The following is a 22,068-nucleotide window of genomic DNA, read 5'->3' as shown; positions in this document are numbered from 1 at the left end:
ACTCACATTCATAAGCCTTTTTCTCAAACACAGAAAGATGACATTAGATAGCCATAGCAAAGAAAATCTGAAATGAAGCACAAATTGAAGGAAAAGAATTCAGCTCAAGTATGTTGAGATGATGCTCTTGTATCACTCTCTTTTACTTGATTTCAAATGTTGAAGTGAGGTCTGTTTTATATCTTCAGCTTGCTCTCCAATTTGCTTCTTACTTTTGCATGTCCTTGCTGCCCGTTGGAGCTGTCACAGCTAGCATGTAGTCCTTCTTCATCATGCTCCACTACCTCTGCTGTCCTTTATTTTTCTTTCTTCCTTGGCATGCTCTCCTTTTTCATTTTGCTCCATTTTCCTGCTGCTATTGCTTTTGTGTTTTGCTCACCCACTAGCCGAATTTGCTCTGCTAATGTTTTTGGGAGAGTGGAGATATCCTTGTGTCCTTCTTGCTTTCACAGAATCACACTTGTCCTTGCATGATCCAGCTATCCTCTTATAACATTTAGAAAATACATAGCCATTTAATTTGCTAAACGGTGCTTTGAGAACTATTGGGGGCCGTGAAATTTGTTAGATTGGAATCTACAATCTCAATATAAGGACTAGTTTGTGTTTAGAAGAAGTTATTGTCTGATCCCAGTTGTGATCTCTATTCTCTAACTGCCAACAAATATTTAACTATACACTTCCAGCTATAGTGAATTTAATAAATAGTAACATTTAACAGGGCGTTATTGATATCTGCTGGGTACTGAGCTTATTGAATATTATAAATGAAATTCACAACTTCCTACTCAAATTTTATTGTTGTTTATTCCCATTATTACCTTATTATATACTGCCAATGTTACTCTGGTAGTGAGTTGACATTATTGCCTCCCAACCAAGTGGGATTAATATCAGCGATCACCACTAGCTTTGACCATATATATACATATTTGCTTTAACTAATTCAAGCCATTGGATATTAGTTACGGAATCACAAATAATTTCTTGCTATTGTGATTTTTTTAATATATTGGAAATTAGCAACATGAGAATTGAGAAGACAACACCAATCTACAATGCGTAATTTATAAAATGAGACAACATGTGGAAGCAAGGTAGAGAATAGAGGTGTGTATGGGTCAGGTAAAACTGAATTTGAGGTGATTCAGACTCGATCCGAAATATATACCGAGTTTATTTGTTAGATCCAAACCTGACCCTAGATCTGATGAAATCTATACACTTTCGGGCCACGATTATATCGGGTAAAAACCGGGTGAAAATCGGGCCATTAACATTATATTACCTTGATACCTTCTTGTAAGTTAACATGTAAAAATATTCAAATTTCCAAGACTCCAACTATTATTTGACATGACAAAATTCACTTAAAAAAATATAACAAGAACCAACTCTTCTCTAAAATTAAAGCATAACCACAATCAATACTAATATTGCCTAATAACACCAAATATTTAAATCAATACAAATAACACAAGATTATGCATTAATCTAAAATCTTATACATTTTAAACATAAAACATTAACTTATAGTCTTATATATAATGACTAATAATATAAAATATTAAGGTTTACAATACTTAAATTCCACATAATAATAGTCATCATCCATCACTAATAACACAAAATATTAATTGTATATGATGATCGGGCCACCAGGCCGATTTCGGGTGACCCGAGCTATGACCCGAACCCAATCCGAAATAATGACCGAGTTTATTTTTAAGACCCTTATCCGACCCTAAACCTGATGAAATCACACCAAATTAGCCTCTAAAGTGTTCGGAACCGGATCGAATCTTCGGGTCGGACCGGACCATGCACACCCCTAGTAAAGAGCAAAATGAAGATGATTGGTGCTCTATAATTGAAGCAAGAGGAAATGTCAGTCATAAAAAGCCAATACATAAATCAAACGGTCCATAAAATTCAAGCTCCAACTAATCCTTAAAATGAGAGCCATAATTGACAAGGTGTTAAAGGCATTTGCATTCATGTCAAAGGAAACCGAGGGCAGAAACGTCTTTTAAAATCAACATAGCAGTAAAGTAGGATACTACTGTCTAATGTCTACTAGTAAATATATATATTTTTAATATATAATATACGTAATATATATAAAATAATTAGTAAAATGATTAATAATATTATATCATATATAAATTTTTACTTTAATTTATATTATGTATGTAAATGGTGGTTATATAATTTTTAAAATTTAATTTTATTTATTAGATTTAATAATTATAGGAGCGGGTAGGAGCGGGACGAATACCCACAAGAGCGGGTTAGGGTTTAACATTTTACAACCCGCGGGTAGGGCGGGGCAGATTTGATGCGGGTTTTCTGTAGGACGGGGCGGGATCGAGTAGAGCAAAAACCCGCCCCTACCCGCCCCTACCAGCCCCGTTGCCACCCCTAACTAGTTAGTAGTAGGGTCTTTATTATAGACGCGCAGTAACGCTCCCTCTCGTAAAACCTTACGCTGCAGGATGCCAAATTATTATCGACCGTCATTACCGTTAAGCCCTTTTATTTTCACATTAATTAGGGTGAGCTTAATACACTTCATTACTCGCGCACACACACACTCACTCTTCTTCACTGGCTCTCTCTCTCTCTCTTTCTCTCTCTCTCTCTCTCTCTCTCGTTCTGCAGAGCGACAATGGCGGCAACAAGTCACCTCGTTGCTCACGCTGCCTTGTTCCTCTCTCTGGTTTTTCACATGCATCTTCTGGTTAGCGGCTCTACCAGCCAAGATAAAGAGGCTCTTTTGGCCTTCAAAGCTGGTTCAGACGCGTCGGAGAAGTTAACGAGTTGGAACAACAGCACCAACCTGTGCAGCTGGGACGGTGTCTCCTGCATCAACAACCGAGTCACGCGACTCGTTCTGGAGAACCTCGACCTCCAAGGTTCCATTCAACCATTAACTTCACTCACTCAACTGCGAGTTCTCAGCCTCAAGCGAAACCGTTTCTCTGGAACCCTTCCTTCTCTCTCTAACTTCACCGCCCTCAAGCTTCTCTTCCTCTCTTACAACCACTTCTCCGGTGACTTTCCAGCCACAGTGACCTCTCTCTTCCGCCTCTATCGTCTCGATCTGTCCCACAATAACCTCTCCGGCGAGATTCCGGCGACAGTCAACCACTTAGCCCACCTTCTCACTCTCCGTCTCGAGGAGAACCGTTTCTCTGGCTACATTCCTGGCGTCAACCTCCCAAACCTGCAAGACTTCAACGTCTCCGGGAACCTCCTCTCCGGCGAGATACCGAAGTCGCTCTCGGCTTTCCCCGTATCCTCGTTCGGGCAAAACCCTTCTCTATGCGGAGCCCCGATTCAGAACTGCACCGGAGTGGTGCCTGACCCTACAAAACCCGGATCCGAGGGCGCCATTGCGTCCCCAGTGGTGCCACGTGGCGGCGCCACAACAACAGTGTCATCTTCCCCGAGTTCAATGCCAGCAAACGACGGTGGAGCAGCTCCAAAAACATCGAAAACACATAGAAACGGAGGTTCGAAGATAAGCCCGGTGGCTCTAATAGCCATAATTGTGGGCGATGTATTGGTACTGGGCATTGTGTCATTGCTTCTATATTGCTACTTCTGGAGGAACTACTCGGCGAAGTTGAAGGAAGGGAAAGGGTCAAAGCTTTTCGAGAGCGAGAAGATTGTGTATTCTTCGAGTCCGTACCCTGCACAAGGAGGAGGAGGAGGGTTTGAGAGGGGGAAAATGGTGTTCTTCGAAGGCGAGAAGAGGTTCGAATTGGAGGACTTGCTTCGAGCGTCTGCTGAGATGCTGGGAAAAGGTGGGTTCGGAACGGCGTACAAAGCGGTTCTTGATGATGGGAACGTTGTTGCGGTGAAGAGGCTGAAAGATGCGCAGATTGGAGGGAAGAGAGAGTTCGAGCAGCACATGGAGCTTCTTGGAAGGTTGAGGCATCAGAATATCGTGAGCTTGAGGGCTTACTATTTTGCCAGAGATGAGAAGTTGTTGGTCTACGATTACATGCCCAATGGAAGCTTGTTCTGGCTCCTTCATGGTACGTCATGCTTTCTTTTCCTTCCATTTTTAGTGGGTCACATGAGATTCATTTTTGTTCTTTACTTGCCCTTCAAAGCGAATAAAGTCAATTCAATTCAAATTCTTTGCTTTCATTTTCTGGCAAGATAAAGATAGGAAGATACCCCCAAAAGAGAGAGGGCGCCATGCATCTAATTATACATTGATAAATTATGATATTATACAATCAAAGGTTACCTATATGCATCAAAGCCACAACGCTGCTTTATCTTTAATTCCCCGCCGGGAAGAGGGGGGGGGGTCCATTTTGAGGCTCCTCCAAAATTTGAAGTAGGACCACTCACTCATACCATGTGATATTTTGTTATGAGTACTTTCTTTTCTAACAAACACTGTAATAGTATGATAATATTCCATGCCCATAATAATAGTATTTTTTAATGCATTCCCTTCCCAAACCATTGAAGACAAAAGTAACTGTTGAGCTGAATAAACAGTATTCCTTCACAATCATAACCACGTTTGAATAGGGAACTATTGTATATTTGTGTTGCATTATGCAAAACAAAACACACTCTGCATCGCCTAGGACTAAGACACCGGCTTTATTCAATTACTTTAAATTTAAAAAAAAAAAAAAGAATACAAGTGGTGTCTTTATTTTAGTTCAGCCTCGTTAGCTTTATGTTCTTTTGCAGAACCACATTTGGCCTTTCTCCTCTCGTCGTTTACCGCATCAATGATAATGAACATGGCTAAATAAGTGCGTTGGAAAATAAAAGTGGCAAAATGGTAATTTAACTTGGTTGTCCGTGAAACAGGGAACCGAGGACCGGGGAGAACCCCACTGGACTGGACCACTCGGCTCAAGATAGCAGCTGGAGCGGCGCGTGGCGTGGCCTTCATTCACAACTCGTGTAAGTCCCTCAGGCTCAACCACGGAAACATCAAATCCACCAACATTCTCTTAGACAAGCAGGGAAACGCCCGGGTATCAGATTTTGGGCTCTCCGTGTTCGCGGGCCCAGGCCCATCAACATCTGGTGTCAGATCCAACGGCTATCGTGCTCCCGAGGTGTCATCTGACGGTCGAAAACAGTCCCAAAAGTCTGACGTGTACTCGTTCGGTGTATTCTTGCTTGAGTTGCTGACGGGGAAGTGCCCCTCGGCGGTGGAGGGTGCTGGTGCGCCCGCGGTGGACCTGCCAAGGTGGGTCCAGTCCGTTGTGAGGGAGGAATGGACCGCTGAGGTATTTGATTTGGAGCTGATGAGGTACAAGGACATTGAAGAGGAGATGGTTGGGCTGTTGCAGGTTGCTATGGCGTGCACTGCCCCTGCACCTGATCAACGGCCTAGCATGAGCCACGTGGTCAAGATGATCGAGGAGTTGCGTGGGGTCCAGGTGTCACCGTGTCATGACACGTTGGACTCTGTGTCTGAGTCACCTTCCGTCTCCGAAGATGCATGTGGAGCTAGTCAGTGAATAATAAACCTTAGGTAGCGTTGTAAATCAGATCATTGGGTTTTTTTATCTTTTTTTTTTTTCCCTTCTAGCCCTTTGACTCACTCACCTGAATTCCGAGTTAAATTTTCGATCAAGGGTGTCCTCAAATTACAGCATGTGAATGCGATGTGGGTTTATAGAGTAAAAAATGGGACTCTGATTTACAAGGTGAAAATTTTCCCTTTCTAGAATTCGTTGACTAGTATGTTTAGGCATTGGTTGGTGAAGGCATTCTTGGGTCAGTTTGATACTGGTTGACATTGTCCAATTGGGTTTCCCGAAGAAAATCAAATCATACCTTGCCATGTTTTGATGGAAAGACATTTCATTAGGACAGCTTAATTATGGGTGATGTTGTCCGAAATGGACCCTCAAAGAAAATCATTTCTTCTTTGATTAGCAAAATTAAATTAGACTTGAGTTTGTGATGTCATTTGCGACCAGCAATAAGAGACACACAAGACCCAATAGACAGCTAGCATAGCCATAGCTCTATATCTTATAATTAACTATTAAAAAAATAAGTAGTTTACAAGATGAAAAAGAATGAATTAAATAATGAAGTTTTAGTTATAAGTGGTGTATTTGCAGCTAAGGTAGGAGGATTAGAAGTGCATGACCTCAGGTGCAAGGTTGAGAAGCCTTGACAAAGTATTAGGCAAGAACTTCCTAGCAAACAGAAAACAAACATTTGTGCTGTTCCCATTATACTGGCATCTCTTGCTCCTTAGCTTCTCCAAGAACTCCACAGTGACCTCAGATCTCATGAACGTTGCTGGGTGTGGACCACCCCTTGACCAGTCAACAAAGGTCAAACTCCTATTAGAGTTCCCTTCCCAAAAATTGATGCTCACATATGTTGGCAAGTAATGTTCGTCTGCATAACATGAACCTCTGCAATATTGCTGAAAAATTGGGAAGTACTTTCTGTCTGATACCACTTCAAGTGCAAGCTCTCTGTCCATCTCAAACCATTGGGACCCTTTTCTCCATTGCCTAAGGCTCACGTCCGGCAGCATCCGGATGCTATATCGCCCGCGACCCACCGGACTGTTCTCATCATAGGCCATGACATAGTTTTGTGTTGAGTTCATTAAGTATGAGTAGACGGTTGTGAAGTTGAAGATTGGTATGCATGATTCCGATAAGAGAACGAATCTTTGGTTTGAGACATCAAGGAGTGCGTTTGCCAGAAGGCGACGCTCTGCTTCAACCATGTTCACATTCCCCCATTGCACTTCCTGCATTCATGTCATAACAGATATTATTAACTAGTGAAGGTTTCTGGTTGTGAATAATGAAATATCAGTCAAAGGGAATGCCTCAGTTAGGGTCTCACATTCATGCAAATGGGATATGCCTTTGTAGCAATCAATGTATTCAAAATAATTAAATGTATCAACCTTCGTACAGTTGAAATTAAATGTACCAAATAAGTCAAGAGAGGCCCATGACTGGTGAATGCGACCATACCATACCATACCCATAACTTAAGCTAGTGATAAAACTTTATTTTATTTTACCGTTTTCCCTACCCATAATTATCGATTTATCTTTCTATAAATCATTACCATTAGTCCGCAATATGTTGTATTTCCTATTTTATTGTCTCCTTTCCGTTTTAATAGGTTTCCCTTTAACTGTTTTCATTAGAATAAGCAGTTTGCATAGCAACAAACATAACAAGACAATTTGCACAGGACAACAGAGACTATCCTATGGTTTGATTTCGATAATCTAATCAACATTAATAATTCAGATGAAGGCAAATAGGTAAACAACGTAACAAAGTACTACTAACTAACCTTGCCGGGAATTCTGCGGCCATGAAACACTGAATTCTTCTCAGGTTGTGAAGCATTGAAAGATGGATTGGAGTGCACGTATATTGAGTAATACCCTTCATGCCCTTTGAAGAATTGTTCCCACAAAGGTGCAAAGAACAAAGGACCCCTTGTCAAGAACATGAATGCCACCTTTGGAACTCTATCAAAGGGGTACTCAGGGATCTTTGCACTCATTGAAGCCCTCCACATAAGCTCCTTATCATCCATGTCATGCATGATTGGAGGAGGCTTAAGGAACTCCTTTAATCCTACATGGCTGTGATTGGACGTCTGTGTTTCCGTGATCGGTGGTGGTGGCGGCGGCGGCTGCATAGACGCTTTTCGGGGTAAGGCTGAGACTGATAACTGAGTGAATTGGAGACTAAAGGTGCAGTCTTTAAGGTAGAAACTAAAGATGACTCCAATGGTGACACCAAACCCCAGAATCAAGATATAGGTAAGAAACCGAACAAAATGGAGTTGAGCATTGAAAAGCTTGGAAACAGAATTTACAGGGTATTGACTAGTTGAGCTTTTCATTCTTTTTGGGGGAGTAAATAGCAAAAGAAAAATTCCTTGATAACAAAATATTTGAAAAGATGAACAATTTACAGAATCTGTTCCTTGCTTTATGGTGTTGATGAGAAAGCTTGAAAGACAAGTTGTAGCAGTGAAAGTGTCAGCAACAAACTTATGTTCTGATCAAAATCTCTGTGATCACAAATAATGACTCAATCAAATAAGGATCTGCTGACCCAATATATGAGGGATAAGAAAAGAAGTTAAAGGACAAAAGAATCTCCAAAATGTTCAGAGATAGTATATAAATAAGGAAAGTTTGATAGAAATCAAAATCTCTCCCCCACAATTTAATGGAGGAGCAGCTGCCATACACAACAAGTTGATGATGGCTTCGGAGACCACTGAATAGAAGAGTCTCCGGCTAGTTCTTTATACTCTTAACCCTTTTGTTCAATTTCTTCTTTCTTCTTTCTTCTTCTTTTGTTCCAGAAAGAATAACAGCTTCCTATGAAAGCAACTAAATAAAATTGGCCAATAAAGAAGGAAACCGTTAAGCGCTCGTTTCAGAAACCTGTAGAAGATTATGTTGTGTTACTTTTGGTTACAAGGAACCATTATTTATATCACACAAGACAACACGCCCCCATTGGAAGCATCTCTAATCACTAATAATTAAGTTATTTATGTGGTGCCATCTGTTACTCAATTATGGGACGTTTTCTATGTGTAATTTTTGACATTGGAATATGTATTGTATGTTATGTTATGTTATGTAATAATGTTACGACGAGGACTAAGTTACGTAGCCGCCACCGCAATGGTCCTTAGTATTACTATGCCAACGCGTTCCTGTGTTATCCCGTGTTTGGTTACTGACTTGCGTTTCTTCTATTCCATTTTTTTTAAATTAAAAAATTATTATTTATTTATTTATATGTGGATCCCTTAAAAGGCGAAAAGGGGTGTTTGATGCCCAATAAGGGGGATTCCAAATGGAGAAGCCACCACGCATATTGAAGACTTTTCAGCCAAGGGAAAGAGAAAGGGAAAGGGAACATTCCAAATTTCCAATAATCAAGCCCACCTTGCTGTTTCAAGTTGAAGTTTCAAGTTGAAGTTTCAAGTTTAACATGCTCTTTTGTTTTGGCAATGAAATATTGAAAAGATATAAAAATAGGGTAATATTACGGTCAAAGAAGCCAGACAACTGGAAAATTCGTATAGATAAATTATAATAGGAAAAATAAAGGTAGACAGTGAAGATATTAAACAATATGAATAATAGATATATCGGATGTTAATTTTACTAGGTGTACGGATGATTATTTTAATATTAAGATTTAGGTGGGTAATTTAGAGGTGTAGTGTGTTTTTATTTAATTGGTGGTTGTTCATGTTGTTCAAGATAGTCATTGTTTACCTAGCACTCTCCATTATAATAATATTTTAATATTTTATTAACATTAAAGTATAAATTAACTATTGGTTATAGATAGGGGTGTTTATGGTCGAGCCAGGCTAGATTTAAGTAGATTCAGATCTGGTTTTAAAAGGACACCGGATCTATTTTGATTCGATTCGAAGTGACTCGAAAAGAAATCGGGTTAAACCGGGTTGACCTGATAAAATATTAGTATACAATTATATACAAATTTGTAAATTTTATATATTAAAATAATAAATTTTTACTTTTAAAAATAAATTTAACAATTGTTAGCTCATATTTATATTAAAATAAATTATTTTAAAGCAAAAATAATATCGTATAATATAAAAAATATTAATTAAATTATAAAAGTATAATATAACATTACTAATTAATTCAAATATTTTTTTTTGTAAAAAGTAACTTCGGGTCGGCCCAGGCGACCCAAAGCGAAACCCGAGTCCAACCCGAAAACAACACTGGGTAAGAAATGAAAGTCCGAACTCAATAAAATATGTCTTGGATTCGGGCCAGATTTCGAGCCGGGTTAGGTCTTGAACACCCCTAGTTGTAGAGTCTTTTTTATTGAGAGAAAGTATTTTTTATCACTTTTGAGAAAAATAAGATTAAACACATTGTCATATTTGAGTATGTTTAAAAAAATATTTTAATTTTTTATTAAATTAAAATTGAATATATCAAACAAATAGGCACCTAAACTAATCGAAGTCAGTGGAATGAGGCTGGATTTACTTTGTGGACAATTGGACATAGTCTACTCTATAATAAGCCGCATGCTTATAAAATAGATTGACTTGAAATAATTTGACTCTCAAATGAAATGAATATATTCTTAGAAAAAAATAATGTCATGTGAATTATAATTATAATGAATTTCTTCTTGTGATAATTCATAATTAAGAAGTTTTATTTCATTATTTTGGTGATTAAAAGTTTTTTAATCCGAGGTCAAACTTAATATATAAATGGTATAAACAGATTATACATAACACTATATACTTAAAATAGAATTATCAATTCCACTAGAATGTTGATTCCTCCTTGGATTGTTTATGAAATTGTTGCTTTTGATGTCTAAATCTTTTGTTTCTTAAAATATATCCTTCAAAGAAGCTGTAAAGATTTGAAAAAATTTAACAAGATTTTCTAAAGATGGACATGTGATAAAATGAATGAACAAATAAAGTTATCATTTATAAGTCCATAGTAAATTTATTTTAGAAAAAAATTGAATCACTAGTATTTATAAAATGAGAAAATAAATCACAAAAAAAGGAAGTGAAAAAAAGATATTAATCGCATTTGGTTCTTGAAAAACCCACCAGCTAAAGTGTAAATAAAAGTGCAAGAAAACAAGAAAATAATAACAAAAGAAAGAAAGTGACATTCTTTGGAAATTAAAAAGGTTTCCAAGAAAATGAAAGGTTGTGTTTTATTTATTTGATGTATAGTTCATATGTCTTCGACGTAAGTGATGAAGGGCAGCAATATGGTATGAAAGACAAGAAATCCCGTTGCCGCCTATGTCTCAACTTTAAACTATTTTAAATGATTTGTGAATAAGTTAATGGTTTTCCTTGTTTTCTTCACGGTCAATTGTCCATTGATGGTGATATAGAACTTCGAAGTAGAATGATTTGTTATTATTATTATTTTAACAATAAGTATTATTAAATGGTCTTTTAATTAAATGATTGAAAGGTTTCATCTTATTTGTTATTCATTATGGGAAGAGTCGATCACTTGATGACTTCCTCAAAAACATCAAGGACACATAGGACACAGCAAAAGTTTATTACATACCACGTAAACAATTCTTAGCTTTTAAAATCAGTGTCTCTACCTCTCTTGGGACTTCAAAGTCAACATTCTACTCCCCACAACAATTCTACTTGTACAAAACTATGCATCCGGTTTAAATTTAAGAATGACACCAACCGCATAAAAGTCAGAATGATTTTGGTCACAAAGATAGGGGTAACCACAAAATAAAGGGCATAAGAGGTCAACACCAAACTACAAGTTTAGGTTTAAATATTCAATTTCCACATGCAGTTTGGGTTTCTCTTGAACAAAAGAACAGGTCATATTTCTGTTCTCTCTTCCCATAATTTTTTATCCGAGAATTGTGTTTCTTTTAGGATAAAACCAAATTAAAACCATAGCACATTAGCACATGATTTAACTCTGCTACTCATTAATCATTATAGTAAATTATCATTTCAAGCAAATTACTTGCATGCATTAACCAATCTGAAGGGTAAGTGAATTAATGTTAATAGAGTCCTTTTCGAAAATGAATAACAAACTCGTTGATAAATGATAACAGTTCATGAACCTATTGATCTAAAATTTCCAAGAATTTCTTCTTGTAAATATCATAACATGGTACATTTCTAATGCCAGTTTGCTTCATTAACATCATAAACCATAATCACCAAGGTATAACTTCTTCACATAGGTACCTAACTTGTTTGGTTACTTAACTTGCTTTTGACAGAATACAATACAGCAATTCCAGCCACAACACCAGCAATGAGAAATGAAGATTTCCCTATATGTAAACTGCCACTAGTATAAGCCCATATCCATCGAGATACAAATTGCAGCCCGCATGTATTTTTGAACTTCTGGATTGAAAACTCCTATGAAGGAAGATGCAGCAGTAGTTACTCACTCAGATTGTTACACATGCCATGTACTTTAGACAATTATTGCCTGAAATTTCCACTATCTATGGCCACTTGATTACAAACAATTATATTTCTATATAGGGCTACAAATTTTACAGAGAAAATGCAACGGAAGAAGCTCCTAAGTACTCAGGGAACCAGCTACTGCATTCTCTTCATACTTATACCCATAGTGTCAGCAAATTCAACCAAACTGGAATTGAAAGTTTCTAGAGAGAAATCCTGCACAAATATACTCATAGAAATTGTCTAAGTCTCATTAATTTGGAGTCTTCATGTGTTATTGATTTAAATATCCTCGCCGAACAATTTTCCAAAAACATGATATGATACATAAAAAGATGCATGACATAATAAAGAAAGAGTAATATATACACTATACAAGAACAAAAATATAAGTCGTCAAAAATACTTGTAAGGAAATTGGGGAATTTTATTACAATGTTTATTAGGAAACTCAATTCCTCACCTAATCAGACAAGACTATTTTGTGTTGTTCATTTATTAGGAATTTTGTTATGCATGTATTTTTTAAACACTAGATATGGAGAATTTATTAATAATTTGAAGGAACTAAAGGAAGTGCTCAAACTTTACAGCTCAATAGTCATTACTCATTACCTTTGGTAATTTATGCTGTTGGGCTAGGTGATCCACATGGAGCCTCACATTTGATGATGCAGCAACCCAGGCACCGCGGTCAACATCAGCGTATACATATGCAACAATGTCAAACAATGTTTTCGCTCCGCCTTCAATTGCTTTCAAGATATTAGCTTCTCTATTCCTACGGTTCCTGAAAATAGTGATAACAATCCTTACAGTCAGTGATTCTGACTTAATAACTGTTACTATTAACCTATATTCACATAAAGGAAGTGATTAAAGGATTGTACTTCAGATATCCACACAGCATCTGCTTTGGCCAGAGATTTATTCTCCCATGCATTGATATTAAAACATGTGGTGAGAGCTTGAGAAATTCGTATGTTGTTTGGAAGTATTCCTGCAGATGACAATCATACTAAGCAAAAGAACATCTAGTACATTGTTATTTTCTTTTATAATAACTTTCTCATGTCAATGGTTGATTTTCTAAAGTGCATGGTAATCTCTAGATCGCAGAGAACGCAATTCATTTTGAAAAAACTGAAGCCAATAATGCAGAGCAATGGTTCTCACTTGTAATCTGATATAAGAACAAGAACATAGATGCTTTTAGCATCATAACTAACAAGCTTTATTCCCACTTACAGTCATATTTCCACCAGAAGTTATGTCCAGAACAGCACTTCCTTGACTGAAACAAAGCAAATTGGTATGATATCAGAAGTCCTTATCAAAAAAGACCTAGAAGATGAAATAGGCCTTATGTTATATTGCAACTTCCAAAGAGGAAATCTGTTTCTTTTTATAAATCACACTATGCAAACTACCTATTTCTTTGTTCAATTTTGATAGGGGCATTTTTTTTCTTGGAGATCTAAGTGATGCTTAGCAAATAATAATAATAATAATAATAATAATAATAATAATAATAATAATTAAAAAAATAATATGACACTCTTATATTAGTCTCATCATTCTATGCTCTTCCTGTATCCACATATATCAACACATTCACTTGCCCAAAAAAGAAAGGAAGACAGCTAAAGCAGTTTTATTTTCTTAAGATAGCAAATCAGCTAACTTGGATTATCTGATATTCTGTGAAACATCCCCAGTTAGTTTGGTTATAGTATCTTTATTAGTAGACAGAACTAAAAATGATGTCATATGAAGGAAGATGTCTACAATGAAAGTACAGTAGTTCCAAATTTTAAACTATGATATTGTATGGAATCTTACCCTACACAATGATCCCCCACAATCAATGAGTGAGTGTTCTTGTGAAGCAGTGCCAAATGACCATCTGTATGTCCCTGAACCGAAAAAAGAATTTTTCATCTTCATCAGAACAGGGAAGCAATTTTACAGAGATTATAACATTTGAATTCAAGTAATGCTTGATATAGTTTGAGATATTTTTTAAACTTGGTGATGGAAAAGTTCAACCCTAGAGTGTTACTGGAAGAGTGCATGCTTGGTTTTTAACCTAGAACTCTAAGACACTCCTGCAAGCAAAAGCACATAGGATTTAAAGCATGGACAAAGCACAGGTTCACTGTTTGAAAGAACTATTGACACCAAGCTACGAATTAATTCAAACTTAAAAGGTTAAGCCATGTGTGCATGATACTCTTTGAGCATCTCCAACAGATTCTTTTATGGAAGTTTTCCATCATATAAGGAAAGGGTAAAATAAAGAAGTGGTGGATCTGCAATTAACCTGGTCATACATCTTAAATCAAATTTTGAAACGTATACAGTACATAAAGGAGTCCAAGTGGTGGAATGCGAATGTACAAGAAAAAATAAAAGCAAAAAAGGTGTGCTTTAAAGAGTGTTCTTTGTGCCGCAATGCAGATAATTGGAAAAAATATAAGGCGGCTAAGAAAGAAACAAAAGTGGCTGTAAGTGAAGTAAAAACGAGCATATGAGGGTCTCTACCAGTCCTTAGGCACGAAAGAAGGGGAAAAAGATATATATAGAATCGCAAAGAGCCGTGAAAGAAGAACGAGAGACTTGGATCAGGTTAAGTGCATAAAGGATAAAGACGGGGAGGTATTGGCTCAAGAGGAGAAGATCAATGAAAGGTGGAAGAACTACTTCTATGAGTTATTTAATGAAGGACAAAAGACTCTTCCGAGCCTTGGTCGATTATGCACGAGGGAAGAAGATCAAAACTTCGACTACTATCGAAGGATTCGAGAATTCGAAGTAAAAGAGGCTCTAAAGCAGATGAAAAATGGCAGGACAGTAGGACCCGATAATATCCCGATTGAAGTTTGGAAGGGCCTTGGAAAGAAATACGTCAGTTGGTTAATCAAGCTTTTTAATGAGATTTTAAAGTCTAAGAAGATCCCAAATGAGTGGAGGAAGAGTACCTTGGTACCTATCTACAAGAATAAAGAGGATATACAAAGTTGCGAAAACTATAGAAGGATCAAACTCATGAGCCATACCATGAAGTTATGGGAAAGGGTGATAGAACGGAGGCTGAGACAAGAGACAGAAGTAACAGATAACCAATTTGGTTTTATGCCAGGCAGATCCACCACTAAAGCAATATACCTATTAAGAAGGATGATGGAGAGGTATCGTAGTAATAAAAATAATCTACATATGGTGTTTATTGATTTGGAAAATGCGTATGATAGGGTGCCAAGGGAGGTCATATGGAAAGTTTTAGAAAAAAAAAAAGAATAAAGATCGCATATATTCGTGCAATTAAAGACATGTATGATGAGGCTACAACTAGTGTGAAGACTCAAGGTGGTGTGACAGAAAAATTTCCTATTGATATAGGATTACACCAGGGATCATCCTTAAGTCTATACATTTTCATATTAGTCTTGGAAGTACTCACAGAGCATATTCAAGAACCTGTATCATGGTGCATGCTTTTTGCCGATGATATCGTTCTTATGGGAGAGTCAAGGGAAGACTTAAATAAGAAGTTGGAGTTATGAAGAGAAGCTATAGAAGTGTATGGGCTGCACATGAGCCGTAGCAAGATGGAATATATGGAATGTAAGTTCGGCCTGCGAAGGGAAAACCCTAATATAGAGGTGAATATTGGAGATAACATCCTACGAAAAGTTAAGAGTTTTAAGTATCTTGGGTGTATTATATAGGATAATGGAGAAATTGAATAGCATGTAAATCATAGGATCCAAGCAGGTTGGTCAAAATAACGGAGTGCGTCTGGTTTTATATATAACAAAAAAGTGTCTTTAAAACTTAAAGGTAAATTCTATCGCACTGCTATCCGACTAACTATGTTTTATGGTACAGAGTGTTGGGCGGCCAAAGGGGAGCACGAACATAAACTAAATTTTGACAGAGATGAAGATGTTGAGATGGATGAGTGGTCATACGCGATTGGATAGAATAAGGAATGAAGATATAAGAGAGAGGGTTGGAGTAGCATCTATTGTGAAAAAGATGGTAGAATCGCGTATCAGGTGGTTCGGACATATGAGAAGAAGACCGACAGAACACCCAGTTAGGAAGGTAGATGAAATGAAAGATGGACAAGGGGTGAAAGATAGAAGAAGACATGAGAAGACCATCCATGAGGTGGTCAAACAAGATCTACATGTAAACGGTCTTTTTATAGACATGATACATGATAAAACTCAATAGCGTCGTTTGATTCATGTAACCGACCCCACTTAGTAGCATAAGACTTTGTTGTTGTTGTTGTTGTTTATACAGTACATAAGTTCTAGAAATTGACATTATTGCACCCAACATGGACAATTCAAGAAAGATGCTAAAATGTTAACATGACACGCCTGTTAAAAGAAGGATTACAACATGAAAAATACCGGTGCAAAAATAGCTCTTAATCTCTGACCACCAATGTTAATTTCATCATCTCCAGTAACTGAGGTATAGCCAAGTGACCAGTCATCTGTAATCCTAGAATATCAGTTGACCAACTTGGTGAAGTTTTATTTTTTGTATATCAGGTCAAAATATAGAAATCTAATAGATATATAAATAAAAATAATCTGAAATATACCTCAAAAATACTGATAAACATAGGATAAAAAAATATATATTTCAACTGAAGGGAAAGCCTTGATGAAATAGTAATATCTCTCCTCCCAAATCCCAGTAGATGGAAGCTTCATGCACTATGCCACCCTTTTTAAAATTGTATCAACTCATCCATGATGTGATCCAGACACCAAAATTATTTTGTAAATCAATTCAAATAATTTTAAAAATAGATTTCAATTTTCAAATATGAGATTCAGTCTCTAAATTGAATCAAATCAATTTCATTTTTTAATGATCTCAAAAATAGCAGAAGAAGAACTCTAAACTCTAATCATAGAGATTGTGAGAGATCCCAAATTTTGGGCTCTACAAAAGTAGTGTGACTACTTTAAGATTTGTAGCGAAGTCTTGGTAGTTTTGATATCATAAACCATTTACACAAATTCTCAATATATGAAATTTCATCATATCATGACAAATTCAAAATAATTTCATTTCTTTAACCAAGTTTCCAGCTGCACAGTTGTTGAGTTGACTAAGGAAATTATACTTGCCTGCAAACTGTCACCAAGAATATTACATAAAAACAAAAATATAACCTTTGCTTATGCGGCGCATGGTATTCTCATGTGCTAACAAGGTGGCATCAGGATTGCACTTTTGTATGACAGATAGACCTGTCATAAAGGTTTACAATATATGAGAATTAAAATAATCTGCAGATAATTACATCTTAAATATCAGTTTCCACATAGAAGACTGAACTAAGAACAGACAGTAGCTTCTGTCAGAAGACAGGAAAAAAAAAGGTGATAATTTGTGAGGTACACTTGAGTGCAGAGCTAACAAATATAAGATCATATCCAGCTTAGATGCTTTTTGTTACTCACTTAGATTTAGTTAAGAAATAACAAAGTGAAATGGCTTCTTATGAACTGCATACATTTCACCAACTGTACTGTGTACTCATAATGCAATGTGCACTAAAGGATCATAAACAGCTATAGTTCTAGGAATGACTTACCATCTACATGGTCATGGTGATGATGAGTAACAAAGACCACTAGTCTTCTTGGCAAAGTAGTAACAACTTTCTCTAGCTGATGATTACAGAGTCATAAGTTACATTTTAGTAAAACAAATTTGATAATATAGAAATTAATTATTAGTCCAAGCAATGGATCCATAGAAGAAATAGGAAACAAAGGAAAAATAAAAAGCATGTTTACACATAAATTGTTCAATAGTCATGTGAAAGTATACCTCTCCATGGAATCTTGATAAACATCCTGGATCAACAATTAGTGCATCTCCACATGCAATAAAATTATTATCCTCACAATCATTTGAAGCATTTGCAGGTGCAAATACAACCAAGTTTGTTGTGCTAAAAGGCTTTGCGGTTCTACTTTCCATAGGTATAAGTATAACACCAGGAGGGTACTCCTGAAAATGGAACAAGTTTTCCATTTTGAACCAGCATATAAAGAGAATGACTTTGAAAATTATAAGAAAATTATAGCAATGAAAGAAAAACCCCCTTTTCATCCATTTTGCACCAGCATATAAAAAATAACCCTGCTAATCCTTCCTTGGTTCACATTATCAAATTGCAGCCATAAGATGCGTATAAATAGTTTATTTTACAAATTCTTGGTTATCGAAAATTAACAATCCATGTCACATTTAAAGTTTCAACAACTCCCTAATCTGGAGGAGGTTTTCACTTTATTCAATAAGCACTAAGAAAGTTCAAGAAAACAAACCTGGTAGTTTATGGCTGGTGGGACTTTCCACTTAGCACAGTCAAATGAGTTGTTTATATGACCAACGACTACCAATGGTCCAACACGATCGTCTTGTGGCTTCACTTCCAGAAGCAAATTAAGACAGCTCTGGACGGACATCCATTTATGTGAATCTGCATATGTGAATTAGATATGCTGTTGACATAAATATAGTATCAAAATTCAAAATGGATCAACAAGCAAACACAGACTAATACTACATAAAAGTAAACAGCGGCATTGGTCTTTATTAAACTAGCCAATTCACTGCCTCGTCCAACGTAGGAACAAGCACTCATCCACTCGAAAGAAAGTGAAACAGAAAAACTGATTGGCACATGAGCTTGTAAACCTTCGACCTATTTGTCCTAACCAAATAAACATTCATGACATACTGCCCAATACAAACATCTTTTTATCATATTATGAACTACAGAAAACTTGGATAGCAAGGAAAGAGAAACCACCTAGCAAGGCAACGTCTTCAGTTACCAATTTTCCCGCAATGAAGACTGTGTTATGGGGCAAACCGGGTCCAAACGCAGCTTCCTTGATATATTTGTAAAACTTCCACTCTCCACCTTCAACTTCCCCAAACCCTATTTGTAGAAATACCTATATGCAAAAACATTTAACATGAATTTTGCAATCACCAAAGCACAAAATTCTAATTTCCTCAACAAGATATAGTCTTTACTCTTAAGTACCTCATTGAGTGCTGAACGAATGTCGAATTGACCCAAATTGAGCTCCTCAGAATGCGAGCCAGCCACTTCCACCGCAACCGGCGGCTCCGATCCTGGCTGCAACGGATTCAAGAGAGCGGAAGGCAAGTCCCAGAGATCAGAATCGACGAAGGAATCGTATTCTTGGTCGTGGAATTTGGGAGGGCGAGGCTGCTTGACGAGGAGGAACTCGTGATGGTTGGAAGGGTTTTCGATGATCAAAGCGAGTGTGTGAGCTGCCATGTGAATGGGGAAGTAGAGAAGAGTGAATTTTGAAGGTCACGGAGTGAGACAAGTGTAATTTTGGAGAGTCAAATTTAGATTAGAGAGTAATCATTTTCGTTGCAAACAAGGGAAATAGGTATCCCAGACTCAGACTCCAAAGGGAGGTAAGTGGGTGGCGCAGTCAACGGCATTTAAAGGCTACCACCGTGGTAGGTGGATGAGCCATCAGTGAAACAAGTTAGTTTGGTGGTCGGAACCATGTTTGGGTTTGCGAACAAGACAAACAGGACCACCCTGACAACAATACACATGCAATGACATAAACATTAGCTTTTTTTTTTTTTATATAATGATAATAAATTAAATATAAAAAAATAAATTATAATAATCTAATTTATTTTTATTTTTATTTAAAATATTTAAAAAAATATAATACTAAAAAATTGATAGAAATGATAAAAAAAGAAATTGTATCTTTTTAGTGTTTTTATATTTTTTATTAAAAAAATATAAAATATATTAATTCAATATTTTTAAACAAAATATTTTTTATTTTTTAGTGTTTCATAAAATTTTAGTAATAAATATAAAAGTACGAAAAGATAAAAAAATTCTTTTTAAAAAACTATAATTTATATCTTTGTATCAAAAGATATTTTTTTTTAAAAAAAATAATGTTTTTCATATAATAAATAAATAAATAAATATTTTTATATTATTATATTCAAAATAATTGATAAATAAAAATATTTTTTTATATGAGATATCCAAATATAAAATTAATTTTACTTCTCTAAAAGATCTTTTAAAAAAAGATAACTCGAAAATCAATCTCTCAAATTTTATTTTATTTTCAAATAAAGTATTGTTCATACCCTGACCCAAAAGCTCAAAGCCAGGCCCAATCAAGTTAAAGGGTCCAATCTAAAAGATTGGCTTCCACTGCATGTCCGACCTCCTCTAAGAGGTCAGGTTCGACGTAGGCAAGCAACCAACGCCTATCCAAACGAGTAACCGCTTTCCCCAAATCTCTCACCCACTTCTAGAAAAGAGATCTCAACAACCCTAAGATAAAGGGGCGGTTATCCACCATTAAAGGTGGAACTATTTCAACGGTGGTTATTCGCTCATCACCTATAAATACACTGACACCCCTCAGGTATATTTAAGTTCTAATATACTTAAACCTGCTTAACCCTTTGTTGACTTAGGCATCGGAGTGTCTTGCAGGTACCACCCCCACCCTTTCAAACACACAACTCGGACGGCGGCTCACTGACGTAGGACAAGTCGGAGACCACCTTCCTTAAATGCTTGGGCCTCACACACAAGCCCAATCATCATCTGGTTTCAGATAACCCCCAGAACATTAGCGCCATTGTTGGGGACCTGGAGATCAACGCACAATGGCGGACGATCAACATGAAGACGAACACATTGCATCCGAGTGTGATCAAGAGCATCAAGACACAGTCAATAATGACCAGGCAATAATCCCTCTACCAGGAATGGAAGAACCGCGTGGCGAAGGTCCCTCAGGTGTTCAAGGACCGAGGAAAATCTCCTCTAAGGTTCACCAGACCGAAAGGGAGGGACAATCTCATTCCACCGACCTCATGGGGTTACTACATGGCCACCAAGGTTGACTGGAGCGACAGCGTGAAGCGGAGAGGAGTCTAAAGAAAGAGATTGAGCGACGAAAAGAGCTTGAAGAAAAGCTCTCGAAGCTGGAATCCAATCTCCGAAATAAGGACTCTTGCGCAGATCGAGAGGATACCCATTGGGGGAAGAAGACCCGTTCACTGAGGATATCATGAGGGCTAAAGTTTCTAGGAACTTCAAAAGCCCTAATATGAGCTTGTATGACGAGACAACTGACCCGAAGCATCACCTCAGTAACTTCAAAAGTCGGATGTACTTAGCCGATGCATCGGACGCTACTCGTTGCAAGGCCTTCCCAACGACCTTAATGAAGGCGACCATGAAGTGGTTTGATAGCCTTCCCCCTAGGTCGGTCACCAGCTTTGACGACCTCTCGCGTAAGTTCTTTACGCGATTTTCAATTAAAAAATATAAGGTCAAGCATGCCCCAAGTCTACTTGGAGTAAAACAGGAGGTTGGAGAGCCCCTGAGAGACTACATGAAAAGGTTCAACAAAGCATGCTTAGAGATCCAAGACTTGCCTACTGAGGCAGTAATAATGGGACTCATCAATGGACTCCGAGAAGGACCCTTCTCCCAGTCCATCTCAAAGAGACATCCGACTTTCTTGAGCGATGTACAAGAACGAGCCGAGAAGTACATCAACATGGAGGAAAATGCCAGGTTACGAGAACCGAATTGGTGACTTGGGAACCCTCAACAATCAAAAGAAAGGGAAAGGGAGCCCAAGAGAAAGGAAGAAGTCGGATATGAGAAACCCAGAAGATATCATAACTACACCCCCATTGAGAGTTTTCCTCGTAGATGTGTACAGGGAAATTGCCATACCGAGAAGCTTCCTCCCCATGTCCAATAAAAAATAAAAAAGGGGGGAAGTCGTAATGAGTATTGCAAGTACCATAAGCTTTATGCATGGGCACTCAACGAATGATTACTGTGACCTAAAAAATGTGATAGAAAAGTTGGTCAGAAAATGTCGGCTGGACAGATATCTCATAAAAAAGTCAAGTAGTCAGGGAAAAAGGAAGAGAGATGATGCAGA

General features: G+C 37.1%; 3 protein-coding genes across 4 annotated transcripts; 1 reads left to right on the top strand and 2 right to left on the bottom strand.

Moving 5' to 3' along the window:
* The first annotated feature begins 2,118 nt into the window (after positions 1–2,118).
* Positions 2,119–5,847, top strand: LOC112775139 (probable leucine-rich repeat receptor-like protein kinase At1g68400). Its single transcript, XM_025818615.3, has 2 exons — positions 2,119–4,043; positions 4,846–5,847. The coding sequence occupies exons 1-2, from the start codon at positions 2,669–2,671 to the stop codon at positions 5,505–5,507; spliced, it is 2,037 nt and encodes a 678-aa protein (XP_025674400.1). The 5' UTR covers positions 2,119–2,668; the 3' UTR covers positions 5,508–5,847.
* Positions 5,848–5,870: 23 nt separating this feature from the next.
* Positions 5,871–8,699, bottom strand: LOC112775140 (glycosyltransferase BC10). Its single transcript, XM_025818616.3, has 2 exons — positions 7,334–8,699; positions 5,871–6,769 (listed from the first exon to the last, which is right to left on the bottom strand). Exons 1-2 carry the CDS (start codon positions 7,892–7,894, stop codon positions 6,134–6,136), a joined length of 1,197 nt encoding a protein of 398 aa, XP_025674401.1. The 5' UTR covers positions 7,895–8,699; the 3' UTR covers positions 5,871–6,133.
* Positions 8,700–11,610: 2,911 nt separating this feature from the next.
* On the bottom strand, positions 11,611–19,836 carry LOC112775568 (uncharacterized). Of its 2 annotated transcripts, none has more exons than XM_025819268.3 (12): positions 19,122–19,836; positions 18,882–19,029; positions 18,394–18,548; positions 17,891–18,073; positions 17,652–17,727; positions 17,227–17,304; positions 16,450–16,535; positions 13,865–13,938; positions 13,271–13,316; positions 12,913–13,022; positions 12,638–12,812; positions 11,611–12,238 (listed from the first exon to the last, which is right to left on the bottom strand). In XM_025819268.3, the coding sequence occupies exons 1-12, from the start codon at positions 19,380–19,382 to the stop codon at positions 12,158–12,160; spliced, it is 1,473 nt and encodes a 490-aa protein (XP_025675053.1). In that variant the 5' UTR covers positions 19,383–19,836; the 3' UTR covers positions 11,611–12,157. The 2 variants fall into 2 exon arrangements, with proteins under 2 accessions (XP_025675053.1, XP_025675052.1); XM_025819267.3 differs by having other exon boundaries at positions 11,611–11,968; positions 19,122–19,683.
* Between the last annotated feature and the right edge of the window lie 2,232 nt (positions 19,837–22,068).

Source organism: Arachis hypogaea, chromosome 19, assembly GCF_003086295.3.
Source record: "Arachis hypogaea cultivar Tifrunner chromosome 19, arahy.Tifrunner.gnm2.J5K5, whole genome shotgun sequence".
Lineage (NCBI taxonomy): Eukaryota > Viridiplantae > Streptophyta > Magnoliopsida > Fabales > Fabaceae > Arachis > Arachis hypogaea.
This window is presented reverse-complemented; position numbering and strand designations above follow the sequence as displayed.

Coding starts and splice junctions, on each gene's coding strand:
- LOC112775139 (XM_025818615.3), top strand. CDS start 2,669: ATGGCGGCAACAAGTCACCTCGTTGCTCACGCTGCCTTGTTCCTCTCT. Junction 4,044..4,845: donor CTTGTTCTGGCTCCTTCATG/GTACGTCATGCT, acceptor TCCGTGAAACAG/GGAACCGAGGACCGGGGAGA.
- LOC112775140 (XM_025818616.3), bottom strand. CDS start 7,894: ATGAAAAGCTCAACTAGTCAATACCCTGTAAATTCTGTTTCCAAGCTT. Junction 6,770..7,333: donor GCCGCAGAATTCCCGGCAAG/GTTAGTTAGTAG, acceptor ACATGAATGCAG/GAAGTGCAATGGGGGAATGT.
- LOC112775568 (XM_025819267.3), bottom strand. CDS start 19,382: ATGGCAGCTCACACACTCGCTTTGATCATCGAAAACCCTTCCAACCAT. Junction 18,549..18,881: donor TGAAGACGTTGCCTTGCTAG/GTGGTTTCTCTT, acceptor TCACATATGCAG/ATTCACATAAATGGATGTCC. Junction 13,939..16,449: donor TAAGAGCTATTTTTGCACCG/GTATTTTTCATG, acceptor TTTTCGGTTCAG/GGACATACAGATGGTCATTT.